The sequence below is a fragment of the Canis aureus genome, chromosome 19, assembly GCF_053574225.1.
Source record: "Canis aureus isolate CA01 chromosome 19, VMU_Caureus_v.1.0, whole genome shotgun sequence".
NCBI classification, from domain to species: domain Eukaryota; kingdom Metazoa; phylum Chordata; class Mammalia; order Carnivora; family Canidae; genus Canis; species Canis aureus.
Genome location: NC_135629.1, coordinates 46087737 through 46103068, shown reverse-complemented (window position 1 = coordinate 46103068; position 15332 = coordinate 46087737). Strand labels below are relative to the sequence as shown.

General features: G+C 61.3%; 2 protein-coding genes across 6 annotated transcripts in view; both read left to right on the top strand.

Annotated features, from left to right (window-relative positions):
- The window catches only part of KCNN1 (potassium calcium-activated channel subfamily N member 1), a 31175-nt gene extending 29869 nt beyond the window's left edge, over window positions 1–1306 (top strand). For all 4 annotated transcript variants that reach the window (XM_077859427.1, XM_077859428.1, XM_077859426.1 and 1 more), the window contains one exon: window positions 705–1306. In XM_077859427.1, coding sequence (XP_077715553.1) covers window positions 705–959 — 255 coding nt within the window. In that variant the 3' untranslated portion in view covers window positions 960–1306. The remainder of the gene's footprint in view (window positions 1–704) is intronic.
- A 1548-nt stretch (window positions 1307–2854) lies between these two features.
- Window positions 2855–9396, top strand: ARRDC2 (arrestin domain containing 2). Of its 2 annotated transcripts, none has more exons than XM_077859424.1 (8): window positions 2855–3128; window positions 6060–6126; window positions 6350–6497; window positions 7023–7125; window positions 7214–7470; window positions 7549–7711; window positions 7961–8118; window positions 8325–9396. In XM_077859424.1, the coding sequence occupies exons 1-8, from the start codon at window positions 2870–2872 to the stop codon at window positions 8376–8378; spliced, it is 1209 nt and encodes a 402-aa protein (XP_077715550.1). In that variant the 5' UTR covers window positions 2855–2869; the 3' UTR covers window positions 8379–9396. The 2 variants fall into 2 exon arrangements, with proteins under 2 accessions (XP_077715550.1, XP_077715549.1); XM_077859423.1 differs by lacking the exon at window positions 2855–3128 and adding an exon at window positions 3355–5951.
- The last annotated feature ends 5936 nt before the right edge of the window (window positions 9397–15332 follow it).

Below are 15332 nucleotides of genomic sequence, written 5' to 3'. Positions count from 1 at the left end.
CCACTCAGCGCTGCCTGCCTGGGGGTCCGGTGGACACCCCACTGAGGTTAGAGATGAGGAACAGTGTTCTGTCGCCGCCTGGTGGCGAGAGCGGCGCTGCGCCCAGGTCTGAGTGGCCGCCTCCCCTCCGGGGTCCAACTGAACGTTGGCAGAACCGGCTCCTGCTTGTTGGCTTGTGGGGAGCAGGCGAGGCGGTGGGGATACCTCATCGCCTGTACGACTGTTACAGTCCTTGTTGTGGCTGCTGTGCTCCCCGATCTGTGATTGGGTCAGATCCTTGGACTGGTCACTGCCCCCCTGCCCTGCCCCACCCTGCCGCTGACCCTTGTCCCTCCCCAGTCTAATGTGGGGTGCGGGAGGGACGGTGGTTTACAACTGGGCCTCCTCCCCCTCGACCATGTTCCCAGCCTGGAGCAGCGTGAGCCCAGAACCGGCATGCCTTCCCCCACCCCGGGACCACCCCAACCTTCCCCAGGCCTGGGGGTCCCCAGCCTGGCATTCAAGACCTGTCTCTCCTCTCGCCCATTCCCTGCGGTACAGCGAGAGACCTGTGGGGCAGGGGTGTCCTCGCACTTGTCCCCCACTTGGGTCCTTCTTAGTGGCCTCCCACCCAACTGGGGCTGGTCACCCATCTCTCTCTCTGTGTGTCTGTCCTCTGCTGTCTCTCACTTGGCCTCTCCTTTCTCTCCCGCTGTCTCCGGCAGACCCAGAATGTCCTGTACGACCTCATGTCCGAGCTGCACGCCCAGCACGAGGAGCTTGAGGCCCGCCTGGCTGCCCTCGAAGGCCGCCTGGATGCCCTGGGCGCCTCCCTGCAGGCCCTGCCCGGCCTCATCGCCCAAGCCATACGCCCGCCCCCACCACCCCTGCCGCCCCGGCCTGGCCTCGGACCCCTGGACCAGGCAGCCCGGAGCCCCCCGTGCCAGTGGCCCCCCATGGCCCCTTCAGACTGTGGGTGACAACCCTGCCTGCCACCGGACCCCTCAATCTTGGCCATCGTGTGGCCGCCACCTCCACGCCATCCAGGAAGCCCTGTACAGCGGCGCCTCTTGGAGTTCAAGGAGCCGAAGCTGAGTCGGGCTGAGCGGACCAGGGCCCTCCCCACCCAGACTGTCTGGGCAGAAGACAGGGCCGGACTGCAGGCGAGGGTAGGGGTGGGCCACCGCCCGCTTCCTCCCTGATTGGAGCTGGGGGAGCCAGGAGCTTCCTTTGGCCCCCGGGCCCCCTGATTCTCCCCAGGCCCCCGGTGGGCATGGAGCAACCAGGAGAGGGGTCCTTGCCTTCTGAATAAAGCAGGACCCACCCAGCTGCCGCCTGTTTTGCATGGCTCTGGGACGTTCATATTCACTGCATGGGAGGGGGCCACCTGACTTCAGGTCCCATGACGGATGTGGGGATCTAGAGCCCATCCCATCACTGTGCTGGCCTGGTAGCCCTCCAAGTCCCAGCTCAGGTGGGCACACCTGAGGTCATCAGTCCCGACTGCTATTGACAGTCCTGGCCTGCAGGAGGCAGCAGATCCTGGGGAGGTCCTTTCCATCCTGGAGTACCCAGTGTGGGCCAAGCTCCAGTGAGGCCATGGGTCATGGTCAGTGGAGAAGGTGACATGTGTGAGGACCATTCAGGCTTCACTGGACATAAGCTGAACAGAGTCCACAATGTAAATGACCACTTCTTCACCAAAACCTGACCAGGGTAGGATGGGGAAACAGGGTCAGAGAAGGAAAGCCACTGCCTGGGGCTCCAGAATGGGGGGGCGGGGGGACGAGTCAGGATTCAAACTCCCGTCTATAGGCCAAAGTGAAAGAGCCTGGACTTGGTGGAGGATGCTCTGTGGGGAAGGGTATGGTGTGATTCAGGGGTTAGAGTGGCCTTGGGGCAGGCTGGAGGGGAAGGATCTGGACTTGAGTAGAATCAGAAAGGTTCCTCCAGGCGTTGGGTTCAGGGTGCTGGGGTGAGGCAGGGGTGGCAGGCACTTGGCAGCGGCTGGGCTCAGCGTAGTAGGGAGACAGAAGCCTGGCTGGGGGGCGGGGGGCGGGGGGGCTAGGTCTGGACGCAGCTGAGAGCCTCAGGCCCTGGCAGTCTCTGATAAAGCTATCAGCCATATGGCTCAAAAGATAACCTGGGCCCTGAGACCAGGAAATGGGGAGGTGCCAGGGGCTCCAGAGCTGTGTTGGGAGTCCTGATTGCCACCACTGGGTGCTTCTGGGTGAAGGCTGCTCCCTATGGGGGGGGGGGCTCAGTTTCCCCATCTGTAAGATCTGGTGTGGGGAACAGCGTACAGTGCCCACCTTTGGGGAGCACCTAGTCTGATGGAGGAGGAGGCACCAAAACCATGTCACAGTCACAAACAGCGACCAGAACCATAAAGAAATAAGGCCCGAGTATGATTAGGGGGCTCTGAGGAAGTGGCATTTGGGCATGGGGGGCAGGTGGGGGGGTGGGAGAGCGGATGTGGGGAAGGGCGTTCCTAGCAGGGGAACCGTCAGTGCAAAGGCCAAGAGGCAAGCCCTGAGCTTGGTGTGTTTGGAAAACGGCCAGGAGGTGGGCGGGAGGGGGAAGCTAGGGCGAAGGTGCCGTAGGCGACAAGTGAAACCACCAGGTAGGCGGGTGCCTCTCCGCGCCGCTCCGGGCAGCCACATCCGCCCCGCCCGCCCGGCCGCCTCTGACTCAACAGCGCCGACCCTACAAAAACAGGGCCCGCCCCGCGCCGGGTGGCAAAGTCAACAGCGCGGGCACGCGGGCGGCACGTCCCCGGCGGCCCCGGCGCGTCACGGCGGCGGACGCGGAGCACCAGGAAGTCGGCGGCCGACGAGCCGGCACGAGTTCGCGGGGCCGCGCCGTCCCCGCCGAGCGCCCAGCCCGCGCCATGCGCCCGGGGGGCGTGCGCAGCTTCGCGCTGGAGCTGGCCCGGGGCCCCGGCGGCGCGTACCGCGGCGGGGAGCGGCTGTGCGGCCGGGTGCTGCTGGAGGCGGCGGCGCCGCTGCGGGTCAGGGCGCTCGAGGTGGCGGCACGCGGCGGGGCGGCGACGCACTGGCTCGAGGGCCGAAGCGTGGGCATCAACGCGGTGTCCAGCGACTACGCGGCCGCCGAGACGTACCTGCGGCGGCGGCAGCTGCTGCTCCGAGGTGAGCCGCTCGCTCCGCACTCCGCAGCCGGGATCCCCCGGCGCCCGCTCCCCGGGGCCGGGAGACTTTGGGACTTTCGCCTTAGACGCTGTGCGGTGTCGGTGACCCCTCTTAAGTGAAGACCTTCTCTCCGGGGCCTGGACCCGCCCGCCAGGACACCCACCCACCCACCCACCTCCCTCCCTCCTTCCCTCCCTCCCAAACTCTCTTTCCCAGGAACCCCTCTCGGGGTCTGGGCGACCCCCTTTTCAAGGCCGGGAAGCCCTCCACCCAAAGGCAGGGACCCCCCCCGCCCAACCCGACCCAGAGTCTGAAGAACCCCTGGGTAGTCAGGACATCCTCCACTCTGAATCCAAGGATCCGCCCTTAACTCCAGACCTGGGGTCCCTTTTTTCCCAAAGAAGACCCCCCATCTCCCGTTCTACTAGTGCCTCCTCCCTCAGTTTACCTCTAGTGTTTGCAGGAATGAGCTCACGCCTGGGTGGGTGGGGAGTTCTGGTGGTGGTTGCAGGTCCCTGTGCATCCCCGGGAGGGAGGAGACTTGGGGTGGGGTGGGATCAGGCTGAGAAGACTCCCAGCTGGCTCCCAGCTCTGAGCCTCAGCCCCTCACACCCAGGCCACACAGCCGGTCAGGAGCAGGCCAGGGGTGAGGCTGTGCTTCAGCACTGAGCTGTGTTTGCTGTGGAAGATGTTGGCTCCCGGGGTTGCCTTGCCCCCCTCTCCGTCCCCCACCTCAGCTAAGCCGGACTCGTCTGTAAAGTGGGCAGAGGCAGGAGGCAGCTGAGACCTGGTCTCCTGCCCGCGGACTGTACACAGGAGATGCTTTGCCCGCAGCCGTTCGGCCTTAGCCCAGCAGCCCCAGATGTGGGGACTCTCCTTACTAGCTGTGGAAACCCAGCCCTAGAGGGCCCTAGGGCGGGACAGGAAGAGGCCCCCCGAGGCACTTCCTTTCCTCTGAGTCTCAAGGGAAATTGGGGCTGGTTGCACCCAGCTCCCACTCACCACCTGCTTCATTAAGATACTGGGGTGAAGCTTGCAGAACTGCTGTGTAACCTTGGGTGAGGTCCTGCCCCTCTCTGGGCCTCTGGGGAGCCATCTGTGAAAAAGACTCACCACTTCCGCCGCCCCCTCTTCTGGGGTTACGGCCTCCAGGGCTCCAGGTGGCCCTGGGAGAAGATAGGAGCCCTTCATTTCAGTCCCACAGTCCCCTTCTCCACGCAGCCTCCCAGGGTGATCGCTGCGTCTATAGCCTCTGCCCCTCCGTTAGGTATTGCTCTGACCCCCATGCTGCTGTGGTCACTCTGACTGCAGGGGACCGTGTCCGGCTATGGCCGCCCCCCACTGAGGGTTCCCAGGGTCGTTCTAAGGCACCTCAAAGGTGGCGTCGCCTTCAGGGTAGGGGGTGGGTTGGAGCAGCTGTGCATCTTGCTGCCACCAGAGGGCGCCGGCGCCCTGCAGACCGCGACTAGGAAAAGTTCATTGAGGTTCTCGGAGTAAACTGAGGCCCAGAGAGGAGGACAAACCGTCTGGAGGGCTCGCTGCAGCCCTGGCCCTCGGGGTTCCTGGGACGTCCCCTCCACTTGCATCTATCTGCGAGGGGACTGAGGCTAGGGGGTGCCAACAGCCGGCCCAAGGGCTACGCCGGGGCGCGGGGGGCTTGTAGGAGTTTGCTGGGGCCTCAAGTTGCGACAGGAACATGGGCTGGTGGGAACAGCTTGGGCAAAAGCGCTGAGGGAGCCTGGGTGGCGGCATGTGGGGAGTGGGTTGATGACCTGGGAGCCAGGCTCTCGGGGGGAGGGGGATGCCCGATGCCCGAGCACGGTTGTCTACAAACCACAAACGTGGAACCTTAGGTTCCAGAGGTTGTCACTAGCCCGGGGTCACCCAGCTGAGCGGGATTCGAATCACAGGCAGGGGGCAGGGGCGCCCAAGCAGAAGCAGGCCCTACCTACTTCCTCCTCCTTCCCCCATCGCTTAGAGGGGGGGAACTGACGCCCAGGGTGGCCCTAGGCTCTCAGGGCCCCAGTGGGGCCGGGCCATCCCCCAGCCTTCCTGCTCGGGGCAGAACATGCCTTGGGTCAGATCTGCAAGTGGTGACCCGCTGATGATTAAACCTAGTGGCAAAATGCTCTAGCTGGGTGACCTCAAGCCCGGGGCCCGCCTCCGGCCCTAAGCTTCCCCACTGTAGCCCCGAGGGTCCCCGAGAGACCGGTACTGGACCGCGACGCTTCGGTTTCACTCTGGGGCCCACCAGGGCAGAGGGCACTTGGGGGTTTGTTATTTTGCTCCACGCCTGGGCGGGGCCCCGCCCCTCGCCGCGCATTGGCGTATTCCTCTCTGGGGGCGGGGCCCGCGCGTCGCCCCGCCCCGCCCGCCGTATAAAGGCAGCGCCGGCGCAGGGCGCGCAGGAATTTTTGACCTGGTCGGCAAGTGCGCCTGCGCGCCCCGGGCAGGTTCGCGTTCCGAGGCTGTAGCCTCCGCACCTCGTACCGCCGCGTCGCGGGTTCGAGGCCAAGGTCTGGGCGTCGCGGGTTCGCATCCCGGGCGCGATGCTGTTCGACAAGGTGAAGGCGTTCGTGGTGCAGCTGGATGGCGCGAGCGCGGGCGCCGAGCCGGTTTTCAGCGGCGGCCAGGCTGTCGCGGGCCGGGTGCTGCTGGAGCTGGCGGGCCCGGCGCGCGTGGGCGCCCTGAAGCTGCGCGCCCGGGGCCGCGCCCACGTGCACTGGACCGAGTCGCGCAGCGCGGGCTCCAGCACCGCGTACACGCAGAGCTACAGCGAGCGTGTGGAGGTCGTGAGCCACCGTGCCACGCTACTCGCGCCAGGTACGGGCCGGCTACCCGGCTACCCGGCTACCCGACGCGGCGCACGTGCCCCGCGCTCCTGGAACTCCGGGCGGCAGCTCAACCTCCCCCTCTTGCTCCTACCTGCAGACACCGGGGAGACCACGACGCTGCCTGCGGGTCGCCACGAATTCCCGTTCAGCTTCCAGCTGCCTCCGTAAGTCCTGCATCTGGGGCGCAGAATTGTGGGGGATTCCCTAAGCCTGCAGCCCCTTTCAGGTTTAGGGCTCCATTGCTGGGTATGTGGGGACCCTCTTGACCCCAAGGGGAGGGAGGTCCTCAGTGTCTCTTTCATCCTCCTAAGTCTCTGGGACCACCCCTCAGCTGCGAGTGTCTGTTTCTTGCCCTTTGAAGTCTCCTCCTTCCACCCCCACCCCCAGGACCCTGGTAACATCATTCGAGGGTAAGCATGGCAGTGTCCGCTACTGCATCAAGGCCACCCTGCACCGGCCCTGGGTCCCTGCCCGCCGGGCGAGGAAGGTGTTTACTGTCATTGAGCCTGTGGACATCAACACCCCTGCCCTGCTGGTGAGTGGCTGCCCCCAGGGGAGGTGAGGGCCTGGCTACCGGGTGACCCCAACTGGCTCCTCAGTCCTTCACTTCCTCACAAAGTGGGAATCACAGCTGGGCCCTGGCAGGAAGGGAGGGAGGGAGGGAGGCAGGCAGGCAGGCAGGCAGGCAGGAAATGTCCTTGGAGCCCAGGGGAGCTGGGTGCAGATCTCAGCTGCACCCGTTTGCTGGGTGGCTCTGGGCAACTGCCTCGCTCTCTCTGAGCCTAGTTCATCTGCAAAATAGGGGACAGCTAGGGCTTGTAATGATAATGGCTGCCGGAGAACTAATTGCACACTGTAGTAATTAGCTTGTTCACTTCATCTTCAGCTTTAAAAGATGGGTTTTACCTGTGGAGTTATTTTACAGACGGTACCTGGTTGTTAAGAAAAAACCAGGAACCCTGCCCCAATTCCTCCCTCAGCTTGGGGTGGTTTGGAAGCTCCAGGGGGTCTGTGGTTTGCACAGAGTGACCTGTTCCTATCCCTTCCTCCAACCCACCAGGCCCCTCAGGCGGGAGCTCTAGAGAAGGTCGCCCGATCCTGGTACAGCAACCGTGGTCTTGTCTCTCTCTCCGCCAAGATCGACCGAAAGGGTTACACGCCAGGTACCAAGCAGGCAGGGTTGGAAAGGGAAGGGTACCAGCATCAAGGCTGCAGATGGGGAATCTGACGCCCTGCTGCTCCCCACTACAGGTGAGGTCATCCCAGTCTTCGCTGAGATCGACAATGGCTCCACGCGCCCAGTGCTTCCTCGGGCCGCAGTGGTCCAGACGCAGACCTTCATGGCTCGGGGCGCTCGCAAGCAGAAACGAGCAGTGGTGGCCAGTCTCGCCGGCGAGCCTGTGGGTCCTGGGCGGCGGGCGCTGTGGCAGGGCCGCGCGCTGCGGATCCCCCCTGTGGGCCCTTCCATCCTGCACTGCCGGGTGCTACATGTGGACTACTCCCTCAAGGTAGGGCATCCCACTGGTCGGAGGAAGAGGGACGGCCGCATCTGCCTGGGCGCCCTCCCTCATGGTCTGTACCTCCAGGTCTGCGTGGACATCCCTGGCACATCCAAGTTGCTCCTGGAGCTGCCACTGGTCATCGGCACCATCCCCCTGCACCCTTTTGGGAGCCGCTCATCCAGCGTGGGCAGCCACGCCAGCTTCCTGCTGGACTGGGGGCTGGGAGCCCCGCCAGAGCGGCCTGAGGGTGAGCTCAACGTCCTGCAGGGAGCTGGGTGGGTAGAGAGGCGGGTGCTTGGGTGACTTGCCCTCCCCCAGTCTCAATGCCTCCATGCATAAAAATGCACAGTAGTGATTATGCTGGCGGCCACAGGTCCCCCCCAGACTCTCAGCCCACAGCCCCAGAATTGGCACAAGTTTGGCTCCCTGTTCATTGTCCCCGATTCTGGGGCTCCCCTCCTCTACCAGCCTCACCCACTCTGTCTCTCACTTGTAGCCCCTCCCGAGTACTCAGAGGTGGTGGCAGACGGGGAGGTGGCAGCCGTGGGGCAGAGCTCCTTTCCACCACTGCAGGACACTGACTTGAGCTTCGAAGGCCCCTTCTTCGCCTATATCCAGGAATTCCGCTACCGCCCGCCACCCCTGTACTCCGAGGTGAGCTTGGGGGTCCGAGAAGCTCCCAGGCCCTGGGAGCACAGGTGGGGGTGGGACTCAGATGAATTTGGGCTCAAGCCCACCTTGCCCCAACCCCATCGGCTCTGCATGTTGCCCCCTGGCTGAGTGTGGGAGTTGGAGATGATAAGTGGGTTGTTTCTGAGCCTCTGGTGCCCCCTGAGGCTTAATGGGACTGTCTCTCTCAGGAGGATCCAAACCCACCCTCAGAGACCATGAGGCCACGCTGCATGACCTGCTGAGCAAGTGGATACCTCAAGGGATGAGGTCGCCCACATGCTTCCGGGCACATGGAGAGTAGCTGTCTCCAGAGCAGACCAACCGGACGGCATTGAAGTTGGGGAATCCGAGTCTCAGAACAGGGCAGGGCTTTCCAACATCACAGGGGACAGAGGAAGAGCCAGGCGGGAATCTGATTTAGCTGGCCTGGTCCTCACAAGGCAGTGAATGCCCACTGTCGGAATCTGTCTGTCTCCGCTGGCCCGTGAACAGGGCTCGGCAACCCCAGGAGCTTCTAGTCTGGGAGAGATGTAGCCAGACATAAATACTTCCAGTCTCATGGGACCAGAGGAAGAGACCCAGAGCTGGGAGAGTCCAAACAGGAGCAGAGACGGCTTCCTGGAGCAAAGGGCATTCTAGCTGAGGCCTTGGCATACAAGCGACAGCTCAGCGCGCAGACAAGCAAGAGGAAAAAGTCGGAGAAGGTCAGAGCTGAGTGATGTTTGGAGATCACCCCCTTCGTCTTAGAACCGGGGCTCAGAGGGCAAGTGCCTCAGTTGAGGCCACGCGGCAAGGTCCGGCAGGCGAGAGGGCCCAGGAACCGGTGCATTTGGGGAAGCAAGTCCTTGGAACTCTGTGGGACCTGTGGGTGGCAGGGGCAACTGCTCCAGCCTTTGGAAGCCAGAGAGACTCCTGGTCCAGGCCGGGACTGTCTGGGGGCTCCTCCAAGTGCTCCAGGACATGAGACCTGTCTGCATATCATATGACCCAAAAAACCCGGTTCAAAATATTCAGCCAGGCCCTGGGGACAGAGGTCAGCCTGGGGTAACAGAGCAGGGCCAGTGCAGCTCTGGAGACCTCCTGTAGGGAAGGAGGGACAAAGTATGAGGGGGCAGCCGGACCAGCCCCTGGTTGCAGAGTCTCACCCGTGGCTGGGGCGGGGCCCCTGCCTGGGACTCAGCATTTCTGATAAGCCTTAAATTGTTCTCTTTTTTACAGTTTTTGTTTTTGTTTTTTTAAATAAAAGTGTGGGGGAAGAGACTGGGTTTACCGGTTTATTTTCCTCAGCTGCCAAGAAAGCTGAGTGGCCTTGATCTCTGTCTTGGGTCAGGATCTCTAGGGCTGAATTGGCATTCAGGCCAAGGAGGGTTGAGGGGCCCATTGTCCGGAAGGAGAAACGAGGCCCAAGGACGCATGGCAGGGGGCAAAGAGCTCAGGTTGGAGCTCGATCCCGTGCCCCTTCCCTAGCATAGTCACAGAGGCTGGGAGCGTGAACGGGGAAAGGCTTTTGTTTTTAAGACACAATTCGTTTGCCTTCAAGTGAACCGTTTTAAAGCTTCCGGTTTAGTGGGATTTAGTGCATTGACGGTGTTGGGCACTTGTCACCTCCCTCTAGCTCCAGGACACTCTGGGCACCCACTGATCTGCTTTCTGTCTCTGGATTTCCCTGTTCTGGGCATTTCATATACGTGGGAGCCTACAACACATGGCCTCATTGGTGTCTGGCTTCCACCCAGCTTAAATTTTCACAGGACGTTTCATCCGAGGGTTAGCATGCGTCAATGTTTCGTTCCTTTTTATGGCCAAATAATATTCTGCCGTGTGGACAGATTCCATTTTGATTGTCCCTTCACCCACTTGATAGGCAGTTGGGTCACCCCCACCTTTTGGCGATTGTGACTGGGGCTGCTGTCTGTGGACACGGGCGTACAAGGATTTGTTTGAATGTTCCCTGGGCCTTGAGGCAGCCCTGGTGGCATGGAGGTTGTGTCTGCTGGAGCAGAAGGTAGAGAAAGTGAGTCAAACAGAGTGAGGCGACTGGGGCAGGGTCTGGAGTCACCACTCAGAACCCCCACACCTCACAGGTCAGTGCCAGCCCTGGTGGGACTCCTGGCCCTGCCCCAGACCGAAGGCCCCTCCCCAGACCAGAGGCCCCGCCCCTTGGGATGACCATTGGCAGGGGTGAGCACGGGGGAAGGACCCCAGGGTTGGACACTGGCAAGTGGGGGTTCAGGCTTAGTTCTTTGAGTGATCACAGACAAGTCACCTGCTCTTGAGCCAGTTTCCTCATCTGAGACTCTGGGATACCTCCCCACCACAGCCTTAATTGCCCCCCCATCCCTGGCCTGAATTTGGGTTCTGATTTGCACCTGCTGCTTGGCCTGAGGTTTGCCTGGCCTTCCCTGTCCAGCAGCCGCTGACCCGGTGTCAAGTTCAGAACCTGTCAAACTTAGGGTTCTTTGGGCCCCCCCCCAGAGGGGAGATGTACCCACATAGTACAGTCACCCCGGGCCCCCAAAATAGCAGTCTCAGGAAGTGGTAAGTTCCCTGTCATCTGGGTGTTCAGGACACAAAATCCCAGCTTCCGGATCCATGTTCCCAAACCAAGAAGAGTCTAAGGTGTCTATTGCAACAGCAGATGTGAGTAGTTCTACCAAAGGTTTCCCCCGGCAGGCTCGGGAGGACGAGCCACCTCGTGTCCCAGACTCCTACATCTGCAACTGTCTGGAACCTTATCCCTAAAAGAGGTGGATTATCTGGTTCAGATAAATGAAAACCAGAATGGAGCTGGCTTCATTCAGGGAACTCCCTGAATGCAGAGTGAGGCCCACAGGGTAGAGAGGAGAGTGGCCAAATATTCTTCTAAGATAAAATCCCACCCCTCCCTCAGCCCCTAAGATCTCTCACCCACCTCTCCTTCCAGCTTCCCCTGGATCTCTGACTACTACTCAGGTACCCCAAGCCGACTCCTACCTCAGGACCTTTGTACATGTGGTTCCCTCTGCTGAAAGTTTCTTCCCTATGACCCACTCCTCTCTTACCTCCTAGCCTCATCTTTTCAGGAACACCCCAACTTCCTGGTTAATGGTGCCACTCCTTTTACTCCCTCTCCTATCCCCCTATCCTATTGTCTTTGTAGCCCTTGTCACTCTGAAATTTTTTATTTAGATATTCACTTGTTTGTCTGAAACTTTGAGGGCGGGGCTGGGGCAGGGCTGTGTCCCTGGCTCCAGCACATAGCAGGCATGGGAGGCCTGAGGGGGCTGTTGACTGGTGGGGACTCCTCCCTCCCCAACTCAGGTGTAGAACAAGATTCTGATGGGGGTGGGGGTGTTACTGCCTGACACTTGTTCCCAGGACCGCCTAGAGTCAGTCACCCGTTTGGAGAGTCAAGCATCAGGTCTCTGTCTCTGACTCACCCTCCTTGTCCCCCCACTCCGCCTCTCACATTTTCACGCTGTCTCTTTTGCCCATTCCTTCTGTCAGTCTCTCATTGTCTCTGTCTCTGGCTCACCATCTCTGCATCTCTCTCTGTCATTTCTTTCTCTATCTCTTGCCCACCATCTCTCTTGGCTATCTCTCTGTCTCTCCCGGTCTCTGACTCCTTCCCCATCTCTGTCTCCTTCCCCAGCCTGGCCGGGCCCTGGGGCCACGGGGTGACAGGCAGGCCGGGCACCCTCCGCTTGTTTTCCGCCCTGGCTGGCACGGGGCCCAGCTGGGCTGCTGTTCAGGAATCCTCCAGCTGCCCTGCTCCAGCCACCAGGCACAGCCACTGGCCTCTCCTCCCAGCACATTCTGTCCCGAGCAGGGAGCCCTGGGGGTGGGTGGGGTGGGAGTGGAGGGTTCCTGTCTGCCTGTCGTTACAGGACAGTCTGTCCTAGTGGCCTTGCTCCCCACCCATGCTGCCCCCTGATGCCCCCCCTCCCTACTTTGGGCTTAGATCTTCCTGAATGGGGCCCCTCTATCAGCTCACTCCTACCTCAGGGGCTTTGCACCTACTGTGCCTCCTACCTGGAGCACCCTCTCCCCAGATATGCCCAAGACCTTCTCCCTGGCAGGCTTCAGATCACAAATCACCTCTTCAGGACATCCTCCCTGTCTCTAGGCCTGAACGCGCCTCAATTCCCCTCCTGTCCCAATGCCTTTTGCTTCCCGATCTTTCCCCTTCCTCAGAGTTCTAGATTTCCTTGTTTGTCAGTATGGTGTCAGTATACCCCAGAGCCCTGCCGTATCCCCAGCCTTGGAGAATATTTCAGAGTTGATGCCATTTCATCCCAAAGCTCCGCTCAGCCTTAGCCACCTCGGCTCCCGCAAGCAGCTCCCATCCCTTCAGCCTGGCTGACCAACCCCAGGCCCGGCCTCCTCCTGTCCCTGCGGCCGCCCCAGCTGTTCCCTGCACACACCTCCCGCCACTGTCCCCTGCGCCCCCGACAGGCACAATACCCCAGCCCTGCCGTCTGTCCCAGAGCGTTCCTTCCCCTAGCTGCGCCTTTCCCGATGAGGGGCAGGGTCTCACTGGGCTGCATGTGGGGGCTGCTACGACGTACACACACACACACACACACACTCAGAAATGGATGCACACGTGCAGAGACACAGAAAGGGGCCAGCCGACACCGGGGCGCACAGCCTAGACCTCGATGAGCACGGACCCACGTGCATGCGCGTGCACACATGCAGAAAGCACGCTGACACCTGTCTGAACAGGTACGACAGTATTGCCCCCCTGGGCACCCCCGGCCCCGGCTGAGGGCTTGCAGGGTGTTCAGATGTGGAGGCCCCCAACTCTGGAGGGAAGCAGGTAAGATGCCCTGCATGTCACAGGGGGTGCAGGACGGGGGCTTGGACCCCACGCCAGGGTGTGCACAGACCTGTCCACACGCACCTCTGCCCTCACTCCCCCGCCTCCCCCCCCCCCACCGCCTTATTTCTGACATTCGAGGAAGGCCAGGAAAGTCCCCAGAAAGCATCAGGCTGGGCAAGGGGCCCAGGAGGAAGAAGTGACTCGGCCAGTAGCCATCCGTGCCTGCCTGGCTGGGAGGCCCCGTGAGGGGCTTGGGGGATTCACAGAGAACAATAGAGGGCTGGGGGGCGGGGACAGGGTCCACAGGGCCTGCTGAGCAGGGTTGGGGGGTTGGGAGGGGATGGATGGGGCATGCCTCAGTGGGTCTCCAGTGCTCTAATACCTCCCCTCTGCGGAGCCCGATTCGCAGGTGGGGAAACAGGCACAGAGAACAGATGACTTGCCCAAGACCCCCCAGCCAGCATGGGGCAGGCAGAGGACCCCTCAGGCCTTGGTAAAGGGCTTTTGGGGGCATCTACTCTCCCCGCCTGTTTCGGTGGGCAAACGGAGCCAAGCCGGGTCCACTTTGTGACACCACGTGTGGCCATGTGACTGGGTCTGGCCAATTAGAGCCTTTGGTGACCGCAGACTCAGGGATTGGCTCAGAAATAGGCATGTGACTCAGCCAGGGCCAGTCACCCTGGGGGATTGGGGGCCCCTGGAGGTGATAATGCGAGCCATCTTTGCTACCACAAGTTGCCACAAAACAGAGTCCCAAGGTCCTCGTGGTGAAATCCACAGACAACCCCAGCCCTGTGGAGTGAGGGTGGAGCCAGGGGGAAGGATGAGGGCTGGAGGGCCCTGGGAGAGCTTCCAGGAGGAGAAGACACTGGAGTGGGGTTTTGATGGATGAAGAGGAGTTTGCCAAGGAGCTAGAGAAGGGCATTCCAAGCAGAGGGAACAGCCTCTGCAACCACAGCAGGCGAGACAGGGCCAAGTGTGTCCTCAGCCACTCCGGGGGCTCCATGGGGCTGGAGCACAGAGAGGGTTTGGTTATTTGCTCCTAGGTGCCCCCACCAGCCCCTTAAGGAGGAGACCAAATCTTTGCCGGCAGCTTCGTTGGCAACTGATGTTCCTTTGGTGTTTGTAGTGTAGATGGCCTTTCTTTGAGGACCTGGATGAGGAGCCATGGTGAATGGGAGAATTGGCTTCGTGGGGCAGGAAAGCCTGGAGCTGGGTGAGGGCAGTCCCGGGAGCCCGGGGAACAGGACCACAGTCCAAGGCAGGAGGAGGCATTTCTCGTCTCCCCATATGTGAGCCCCCCCACCCCTGGGCATTGTGTGCCAGGGGGGACAGGGTGGGGCTCAGGGTCTGCACTCCCAGCACCACCTCTCCCTTCCTGTGTGACCCTGGGATAGTGGCCGTAGGTCTCCAAGCCTCAGTTTGTCACCTGGAGCCTGACTTCACCATGGGATGGGGGCAGTGCCAGGCAGAGAAGCAATCCAAGGTCTGTGGGACTGGCTGGGGTGTGCAGAGCCAGGGGAGGGGGGGCTGGGTCTGTCCAAAACATTCCCTCAGCAGTTCTCGGCCTCTTTGAAAACAGGAAGCCAGCTCTCAGGGGAACCCCCAGCAGCGCTTCCTGAGCCTTCTCATGACGCGTGCTGGGGCGGGGCGGGGGGTGGGGGGCGGAGTGAGCACACATGCAAGTTTGCAGGCAGCCTGGAGATAAACAGAGCCCACGAGACCGTGCATACGCGTTTGCGTGTCAGCCTTGTCTGCAGAGTTGCCCTGAGGCACATGCACACGTGTTGCATGTGCTTGAATGCAGGTTTGCACATCTCGGCCCTCACAGGAAGCAAACGTGGGCTGGTCTGCGAGTCTGGGTCTTGGTGTTGGACACAGGGGTCTACCGGCAGTGGGTACTGGGGGGTGCTGGCAAGAGCTAGCTTGTGCTGGGGTAGCCTGCTCTCCTCTCCATCTGCCTCTCACTCATCAGCCTCTGGCCCACTTGCTCTTCCTGGAGACTGTTAAATATGTTTTTACCTTAGGGCCTTTGCACCTGCTGTGCCCACTAAGCTACTGGGTCCTCCATTCCTCTCCATCTCTGGGGCCTCAGGATAATGGCCTTGGGCAGGTCACTCTCCCTGCCCCCACTTCCTACTTCTTGACTGTTCCCTTGCCCTTCCTCTGAGTCCTGACTCAGCTCTGACCACTTCCCTCTGCATCCTAGGATGTGTGGGCTCCCTCTACAAATCTCAGTTTATTCTCCCGTAAACTGGGGCCAATCTTGGTGGGGTCTCACTAGCGAGAGTCACCCAGAAAGTGGAAAAGGCTGAATTTAAGCCTGGGCTGGCCAGATCCGACAATTCGTAGAGCCTTTGTCCTTGCTCACATCAAGTGAAGAAAATACCTG

Excerpts from the sequence above, each read along its gene's own strand:
- ARRDC2 (XM_077859423.1), top strand. The coding sequence starts at position 5,678 with ATGCTGTTCGACAAGGTGAAGGCGTTCGTGGTGCAGCTGGATGGCGCG. Across the intron at positions 6,498-7,022 it reads TCAACACCCCTGCCCTGCTG|GCCCCTCAGGCGGGAGCTCT; the intron begins GTGAGTGGCTGC and ends CCAACCCACCAG. Across the intron at positions 7,471-7,548 it reads ATGTGGACTACTCCCTCAAG|GTCTGCGTGGACATCCCTGG; the intron begins GTAGGGCATCCC and ends CTGTACCTCCAG.